The following is a 9661-nucleotide window of genomic DNA, read 5'->3' on the forward strand; positions in this document are numbered from 1 at the left end:
CTCATCTGTCTAGCGTTCTAGTAATCCTGATGACTTTGATTAGGTTGTGCGAGTGTGTTTGATTAAGGTTGGAGTTAAACTTTGCAGGAAAGTGGATCTGGAGGCCCATCCCTGCAGAAGTATAATGCATAATGTTCCTGTAACTAAAACAGTAAAGTATGGCACTAGCGAGGCCAAGGATTCAATTCTCAGGGAAGGCATAAACTGATAAAATATATATATTCCGCACAATTTAAATAACTTACCGTTTTCTCCTAAAGCATGGGTGCAAAACTCACACACAGCCCTGCAGAGTTTAGTTCCATCCCTGTTTCAAAACTCATACCTGTAGTTTTCAAATATGTCTGAAGGACTTGATCACCTGGATCAGGTGCATTTAATTAGGATTGCAGCTAAACTGAACTGAATCTGCGTCAGAAAGCTCAGCTGACTTGTTGCCCTCTGAGGCAATGAGTTTTCAGGTAGCATAGAAGACTGATATCGGACGTACTTCTGAGGCATGCATGCTGCATAACGGATTGATAATCTACAACAAAATAGAGAGAGCTTTAGTGATAACCAAGCAAATATTTAATAACTACAGTACTAATGTATTGCATGAAATTACATCAAAAGTGGAAAATGTTGGTCAAAATTTGAAATTTACACACAAAAAGCAACATTCAGATGCTATAAATATTTTTAGCTCAACTGACTCAGAACTGAACGCACTGTATTGCCACCTCAATGAAAAAGTAGTGCATATCGAATGAAAGTTTATACAATTTAAAAATTTTCAATATACAATTTATACATATTTATATACATGTACAGTATACTGAAATACATTTTTCCACTTTTCCTTTCCCACTTTGTTGCTTGATTCTTGTGCTTGGAACAGAATGGGAATATATTTAGTCGTAGCGTTTTATTTTATTTATGTTTTACTTTAAAATAGGCCTAACCCCCAGTAATTTATGTATAAGGTAGTATAAATGGGTATTTCATGATTTTAAACCATATGTTTTCATAAGTAGGCCTACTATTCATTTATTTTGGTAATTTTACTTTAAAAGGCCTTTCCTCTAATTTAAAGCAACAGTGACAGTGAAGACAGGAATCAGTAATCCAAATGTGCATTAGACTGCATTTATTTATATAAGGCAATGGTTACAAGTTAAAATTGCAATGTTGTCTATATGATTCAGCACAAAATCTCAAAAGTCAGAAAGAAGATTACATACATCATTAGAAAAACTGTACAATTATATATAATACTGGCCCCTCAATACACAATGTCCCTAAAACAGTATTTGGACACTTGTAGTAAGTCTTAAATCTTAACACGTTTGAATGTTTATTCCATTAGATCCATTAGGTCTTGATGCCCAAGTTCATGACACTCACTCTCATTACACAACCCGAAAGTCTTAGTATGTTTAGTCCTCATTTTGAACAGTAAATCTATTGCTTTATTAAAATTTCTATTTGTGAAATGTTTTTCATTAAAAGTGTGCTTGTGCTATCTTTAAAATTGCAATAATAATGAAGGTAAAAAACTTAGAGCTCTGACTTGTCCCACTTGACTGCTTCAGATTCATTTCGGCGTTGATAGTTTTTCCATAACGCATAGTTCCGAGTCTGAGAATGTGAACAGCTCCAAGTAGGACGCCTCAGGTTGCCATCTCTTAATTACGGTAATTACGACATGGCGTGAGTGCAGAATAAGCTTATTTCTTAGGTTCAGGAGGAAGTGTAAAAGGTGGCTGCTGCTGTTTGTTTGCAGCATTCTGTGACAGTGCACAGCCTCATGTTCGCGCTGATGACGTGTGATGTTTATGCGAGCAGGTGCAGGACGTATGCAAACACATAAGTTGGCAGGCAGGATATCCTATCATTGCATTCGGACCGAATGCAATGACTGGACGAACATTTTTTGGTCCTGAAACTTCCACTGAAAATATATGTACATCTTTTGTATATAGACCACTTCTATTATTGATTGCTATCAGGATGTAAACAGAGTTTTAACTAGTATAAAACATTTTTTTTTATGAAAAACACTGCCTACCCTAGATTTGAACTTATGATTTAAACCATGGATTCATCTCCGCTTGTGGCATTTATTCCTGACATTTTCAGACTTGTAAAGGTGATGCAGTTAAAAGTAGAGGGGAAAGAGAGCTCCGCTAACTAGATATCTGAGGCACAGAGACAGAGAGAAAGTGTTTGAGAGACAGATGTTGATGGTCGCTCATGTCCACCTCTGAGATGCTGCTAGCAGGTTTCACCCTCTACTGAGTCTGTTTTATGCTTCCAGCCACAGAGTTGATCATCTTCAATTAGGAGGGGATCATTTTATTGTCCAATGCATCATACATTTGCAGTCACTCCTTCTTTTTCTGCCCATTGACTATGATCTCCAGGACATGTGTGAGGTCCATCATCTTGGTGAGCATCTCCATGATGTCAGGATGTTCTTTAGCGCCTGTGATGAACTCCTCCAACGTCAACTCACCTGCCAAAAGACTCCTTATATTATTATTATATATAAAACATAATAAATAAAAATGTACACATATCATTTTATAAAGGCCCGTTCACATCAAAGACGATAACTGTAACGATAATGATACATATATAGTTCTAAAAAATAGTTCTGAATGTAGAATAGCAGAGTTGACACCACAAATAGAACAATGATGGCACAGAGAAACAATACCGTTGGCATCACTTTCAGACTTTTGTTTTCAGCTGATGAACAATAAAAACATTGAAAGCCAATCAGAATTCATAGAGCTTGAGCATTTAAAGCAGCAGATGACAAAACTCAGCGTGCACTTATAACAGAACGCTCAGTGTGGACGCTAATATAGTTATCTTTACAGGTATTGTTCTTGGTGTGAACAGGCCTTAAGGAAACACATAACATTATAAAATTGTTTTTAGCATTGTGGAATTCATTGTTATTTTAGTATCATTTAAAAACTATTATAGTTTTTTTTATTAAGTATATTTTAATTATGAATATTTTGAATATCATATCAATATCATAATTTTGTCATGTGTTTTGTAATTTTTGTTAGTTTTTTTTAAATGTCTGTAATTATTTTAGTATATCAAGTTAAGCTAAATTAAAAATGTTTATTTGGCAACTAGCATAAACAAAATAAGTTCAAGTCTTTTTTAATATTTTATTAAATGTCAGCTAAAGCTTATTTTATTTCAAGTAGCCTAACAAAAATGTTTTTTTTATGGTTTACTATAGAAACTATATTAATCCTGGTGGCATTACTTTTATGGAAATTCCCTTAATTGTCATTAACTTAATATTGCAGAAAATGTCCTTCTCAATAATGTATAAAACATCTTTTTTTATATATTATTATAATAATAGTAGTATTTGTTGCACTGCAGGCTAATTATATCACATTATGGAAATGAGAGTTAGATTCATTATGGTAAGGAAAACTGAGGAATTTGTTCTCTCTGTATAGGCTATAGATTATATTACTAATATTCACTTTAGTTAATAACATAACTTGTTCTTATCCTGGTTCTAAAAAGAAAAATTCAACATTAGCCTAACCTTGACCCTTATTACAGGCAGTAGTGGCTTTAGCCAAATGGTTTTAAATTTGGGCTGCTAATACGGATCAAAGGTTCGCAGGTTCAATCCTGAACAGAAATGACTTGTAGATTGCAACTCTGTGTAAATGTTTACCTTGGGCAAAAAACAAATGCCACAAACGACGGAGATCTGATCCGTGTGACATCTGAAGGTTTTAGATTTAGATCTGTCGGTTAATGAAGATTTGATGGATAAGCTTGTGGCTCGATTGGACTCTTGTCATGTAAAAAGTGATAAGACTTTTCAGTTTTATGGACGACGCCATTTTTGATATTACCTTGGTCACTGTCTGTTTTATGCAGAAGAGCGACCGGAGAAGGGTTTTTCTGTTAGAACGGTGTTGTGTTAGTGGCCCCTAAGTTAATAACTAATGATCTTTGCATCGGAAGTGAATCAATCAGAAGTAACTTTAGCTGGACAATAACTTTATTCTAGAGCTGTGAAAAAGCCTAAACAATCTTTCACGGTAATTTCTATTAGGCCTATTACTGTAAAGCTGCTTTGAAACAATAGGCCTACAGTTAAAAGCGCTTTATAAATGAAGGTGACTTGACTTGACTGTCGCTATGATTACTGATAAGAGAATACGGGCTTGACTCCTGTTGTATGTTCAAACAGACGGTAGATGCTACTGTAAGTTACTGTGTGAACAGGACATTTTCAGACTCATACCTGTAAGTAAATGCAGTTGTCAAACCCAAAAACAGACAGTGAACGTAGCATGATCTGGCTGCTCTTACCTTCATTATTAACATCAATCCTCTCATAGATCAGAGTCACAATATCATCTGGAGGGATCTCATAACTCCGGGTAATGTCTTGGATGGCCTGGAAAATACGAATAAATACTGTATTAATATTTTGTTTTTCTTACTGACCCATGTCTTATTTCCCATTTTATTTCAGCTAAAAAGGGCAACGTCACAACAAACGTAATACAACTTTAACTAAAATTAGAACAGAAAACATGCAACATAAAATTAAAAACTAATTAACATATTAATGTTACTGTCCAACACAATCTCATGAAAGTGCGTATCTATACCACGAATGTTATTTCTCGTGCCAATTATACGCCAAAAATGGTTTTAGCGTCCATATGCTACGCACTGAAAACCCTTGGGTAGGATTAGGGTGGGGAGTGCGTGCGTATTACACGCCATAAAGTGCGTATCATATGCAACGAAAACTGCGTAGCATATGCACGCAAAAACTCTTTTTGGCGTATAAATGGCACGAGAAATAACATTCGTTTTATAGATACGCACTTTCATGAGATGGGGCTCTACTGTCTGGAAGTAGCTAGAATGTACATTTTGACTATTTAAAATGTATTCCTTTTTTTTTTTATGCAATCAATACTTATAACTTGACCAATTTGTGGTAACACTTCATTTTACAGTATGTGCACTTTCAATGTACTTACAGTGCTCTTACCACAAAAGTAATGAGTAGTGTAAGGTAACTACATGGGTTAAGTTAAGGTTTAGGGGAAGGTTCAGGGTTAGTACAGTTAGTGTTATTACTACAATAAGCACATAGTATGTTCATGCGAAACAGGACTGTAAAACAAAGTGCTAACCAATTTGTCTTATTTAAACAACACAGGTACAAAGGTACAACACTGTCTAAATAATTATGTGCCATGGACAGGTGTAATAGGATAGAATCTATTTTGGAAATAAGGGAGCTCAGCCACTGGACATCATGGACGCAGGTTAGGATTAAAAACAAATGACTTTCCCAAGTCTAATCTCTAGTCGGTTTAAAAGTACACATGAAGCACGTCGCCTCATGAAGGCTTCCATGTTGAGGTCACATGACCAGTCAAATTCTACTCGCTATGTCTCCATTATCTCCCTGTTACTGGACACTTTTGCTTGTGGAATAAATGAATCATGGCTAACTGTGTATAGTGTATTTCTACAATGGCATAAGTAACTGAAAACCATTTCTTTTACGAGTGATTGCATCTTTAAAACAGAACTCTAGTGTGAACAATTGGTTCTACATCAGAGTTCACTGAGTACAGAAAAAAAATAATACTTTACTTTGAATATGGTCTCCATTTCATCTCTGTCAATCTTGCCGTTTCCATCCTGATCAAAGAGTTTGAAGTACCACTTCAGTTTCTGGTTTATCTCTCCTTTCAGTAGCAGACTTACAGCTGCAATGTATTCTACAAAATCTATATAGCCATCCTGAGGAGAAAAAAAGGATGAAAATCAGAAATAAAGAAAGAAATATATGAATATATATGTCATTATATGCTATGGTACAACAAAAAAAGACTTTCAGACAGAACGTGGTTACGTTGTAAAACTGAGATGAGGCAAGACATCATGGAACAGACTGACAGGCTCTCAAGATGCGTTTTGAATATTTAAACTTTTATCCTGACATACCATTCAATAATTTTCGTCATCAGCATCAGTCAGCTGATATCAGCACACACCGCTCACATACACTATAGCCCGGTTTTTGACGTCAGACCATGTGCAAGTGATTTGAGTGCTCAAAAATAAAAGTCCACTAGATAGGGAGCATGCCTGGACCCTTTTCACATTTACGGGGTTCTCAGAAGCAGAAATCGTCATAGTTGGGTAAACTTCTATAGCAGTGAATAGGAGTATAATTTGTATATTCCCATTTGCTCCAATAGCAAAAGAAAAATAGCAACTTTCCAAAAGAGGAGAAAAATATTGATTGATTACAGATTGATTACCCTAACCCTGTCTAAGCTATTTCTCTCCACAAGTTATGATCAATAAATATGTCTTCAAACTTTGCATGTTTAGGGTTGAGGTTCACTGTACCGTATCATTGGTTTCTTCTTCGACTGAGAAACAATGGACTGAACAAAATGATTGTACAAGCACACAACGCACACGCCACGCAGTTAGAAAAATCTGACTATGCACATAGAAACTAATGACAAAATTTGCATTTGTGCACTGTACACATAACTTAGCATATGCGTAAAAAACGAAGTATACTTTGGGTCTTAGATTTTTAAAGCGTTTTCCAAAATGAAAATGCTTTAATCACCTTACTGTGCTTAGATAAAACATAATATAAGCTGACTGAGATGATACAGAGAGACCATTTTCATGGCACGATCATTTTAATAGCAAAATATTCTACCATTTACTGGTTCAATCATGTCACACTCAAAATCACTGTTCCACATGGTCGGATATGCAATTGGCATATTTCCACAATTGTGAGTAAATCTTGGGTCAGGTACAAATGAACGTTTATCTTTAACAACACTGTAAAAAGTGAACAGCAAGACAACAATGCTGATACAGCTGTTCTGTAGATATCTATGGGAATATGAATCACATGACTAAATGTGTGTCATTGTTATTTTCCCGATCCACTCTACCATGCAAAAACAGCTTTTTCAAATTTATCCATTTGGGATCAACGGTTTTTACTGGATAAAAATGGCATCTCATTGTGGACAGAAGGTCAAAAACGTAACGAAAAATATGCATGTTCAGATTTATATGGATTAAAGTGGACATAGCCTACCTCGGACAGATTAACTGGATTACTCAAAGGATTCCTGTGGACTGCAGGCTAGTAATAGGATTATGTTCATTCATGTAGACATATGACTTTCGATGATTTAATGATTTACTGTCACAATATTGTAACGTCTTTTTGTTTCAGTTTCCTCAGCAAATATTTATTTGTGCAATTAATTGTGAGTTGATTAATAAATACTATAATTAATTTGATTGACATATATAATAGATTTAAAACAAAATTGGTTAAAAAAACAAAACAAAAAAAAACATGCACAATACTGAAGAGATTTTGGTGTCCTCTAAGATCAACTGAATGGCCGATATGGAATATAAACCTAAATGTTCCATTCACACATTGATGTTAGTAAAAAACAGCTTTCTCTCACCCCATCCATGTCGAAGGTTAAGAAGACCTGGTCCACAAAGCTGCTGGCTTCCTCGGTCATCCCCTGCATCTGTAGCATGGTCTTGAGCTCAAAGAGCGTGATGAGACCAGAAGGCGATTCCCTCATGAATTTGTTGTACCAGTGGTGCATGTCCTCAGCCAAGACTTCATCCATGTTGGATCCGTGGGCACCCATAACTCCTCAGAGGACCTCTTTCTGAATGAAATGTGGAAATGGTGTGTCAAATCCAGAAGTTCAGTAGTAGCAGCAGTCTATTCAAGTGTGAGATGTGAGGAGTGTCGCAGCTCCAAACCAGGATTAATTGTTGATGATGGCACAAATCCTAAAGCCCTGCAGCAGACTATGCAACTAAAAGGAGAGATAACCCTTTAATTGGATAACTGTTGAACCTTTCCAAGAACTAAAGGACATCCACGGCTGACAAAGAGAGAAGTCTGAAAGTAAAGTGACGAACATACCCCTCCCATTGGGTACGATAGGTCATGATTTGTGGTGATCCTGAACTTCCTTGCCTTGACTGAGAGGGCTTAGCATAGAATGATCAATCACTTTCCATAGAGAGGTCAGCCAATAGGCTTTAATGTTCCTGGCCGCTCCCAGTAAACCCCACCCAGCTTGACTTGTTTCTCAAGCTTATGTAATTTATCAAAGGATTTCTGAGGAAGGTGAGCTCTCATATGGGGAAACCCTTTTGAGAAGGCTATATTTGAGTCTAAGGGTGGAACATAACTGGAGGATATTTTAAGAAACGAAGATTCAAACTGTACCAAGGGGCAAGATATACTAGCAGGTCTCTGTTAAATTTAAAGGCACTTAATTCATTATTTTTTTTTACTCTATATGAAGCTATGTTTTATTAAGGCCAGTATTGCTATTATTATTGATCATATTTTGAGTTTGGACTTACTTTGAAGTCATCCTGCATCATATGTGCTATGGACATGAATTATACTATATTGGGAAGAGTATTCTTTCTTTATCTCTTTCTTTCTTTCTTGTTCTTATATAGCAGAGTTTAATACAACACAAGTTGCCCAAAATGCTTTACAATCACACACAACATCATACAATAAAAAATAAGCATATATATATATAAATATATATATATATATATATATATATATATATATATATATATATATATATAAATAAAATAATACATGACACAGTTGCAACCGAAACCCCTTCAGTACACACACAGCGTTTAGCAGATGTGATTTTAACCTCAGTTTAAAAGTAGGAAGTGATTTGGCTGATCTAATAGCGAGGGGGGGGTCATTCCATAGTTTTGGGCCGGATTGAGAAAATGCTCTGTCACCCCTATGTTTATATTTTGTCCTACTCACAAATAAAAGATGATGGTTTTCCGATCTCATGGATCTAGGTGGAGCAGAGTGACAGCATATTGGATATGTAAACAGGTACCTGATTGTGGGTAGCCTTAAAAAACAGAATAAGGATCTTATACAAAATTCCGAAGCGTACGGGGAGCCATTTTGAAACGGTCAAAAGCGGTGTAACAGACTCATACTTTTTTGCAGACTTAATCATCCTAGCCGCTGCGTTTTGGTCTTTCTGAAGGTGGGCTAGATATCTTGATTCGGTTTCATAAAACAAGGAGTTACAGTAATCGATTCGAGTAAAGACCAAGGCTGTAATTACTTTCTCAAAATCTGTAGCAGATAAGAATGGTTTAGTCTTAGCTAGAAGGCGTAGATTAAAAAGTCTTGTTCTCACCCCTGAGTTTTTCTGGTAGTCCATTTTTAGATTGCTATGGATTATTACTTTTCTGAATGCAGACTTACAATTTTTGATTGTTTCATTAACTAGTGACCACTCTTCTTAGAAAACATTTAGAACACCAGAGTAACTGCATAGCAACATTCTACAAATAACTCTAAACACCTGCAACCGCATGTAAACACCCTAGCAACCACCCAAAATACAAACAGCATTGTGGCTGCAAGTGCAAACACATTACAAAATAAAATGTTGTTGGTGTTTTCATTCAGAAATCACAAGTAAAATTCACAATTAATTACAAAGAAACGGCATATAACATCGAATTAAACGTGAAATTTTGAAGTAGAAAGACTGAAAGAGTATTT

General features: G+C 35.7%; 1 protein-coding gene across 2 annotated transcripts; it reads right to left on the reverse strand.

Annotated features, from left to right (window-relative positions):
* Positions 1 to 1106: 1106 nt before the first annotated feature.
* guca1c (guanylate cyclase activator 1C) lies at positions 1107 to 9429 on the reverse strand. Of its 2 annotated transcripts, XM_077208997.1 has the most exons (6): positions 8012 to 8591; positions 7846 to 7901; positions 7533 to 7748; positions 5662 to 5811; positions 4351 to 4438; positions 1107 to 2497 (listed from the first exon to the last, which is right to left on the reverse strand). In XM_077208997.1, the coding sequence occupies exons 3-6, from the start codon at positions 7725 to 7727 to the stop codon at positions 2367 to 2369; spliced, it is 564 nt and encodes a 187-aa protein (XP_077065112.1). In that variant the 5' UTR covers positions 7728 to 7748; positions 7846 to 7901; positions 8012 to 8591; the 3' UTR covers positions 1107 to 2366. The 2 variants fall into 2 exon arrangements, with proteins under 2 accessions (XP_077065112.1, XP_077065111.1); XM_077208996.1 differs by lacking the exons at positions 7846 to 7901; positions 8012 to 8591 and adding an exon at positions 9291 to 9429.
* Positions 9430 to 9661: the final 232 nt, after the last annotated feature.

The sequence above is a fragment of the Siphateles boraxobius genome, unplaced genomic scaffold, assembly GCF_051911475.1.
Source record: "Siphateles boraxobius isolate OS27281-9 unplaced genomic scaffold, OSU_SipBor_1 6, whole genome shotgun sequence".
Taxonomy (NCBI): Eukaryota; Metazoa; Chordata; class Actinopteri; order Cypriniformes; family Leuciscidae; genus Siphateles; species Siphateles boraxobius.

Coding starts and splice junctions, on each gene's coding strand:
- guca1c (XM_077208996.1), bottom strand. CDS start 7,727: ATGGGTGCCCACGGATCCAACATGGATGAAGTCTTGGCTGAGGACATG. Junction 5,812..7,532: donor TAACCTTCGACATGGATGGG/GTGAGAGAAAGC, acceptor TTTTCTCCTCAG/GATGGCTATATAGATTTTGT. Junction 2,498..4,350: donor GATTGATGTTAATAATGAAG/GTAAGAGCAGCC, acceptor GTCTTTTGGCAG/GTGAGTTGACGTTGGAGGAG.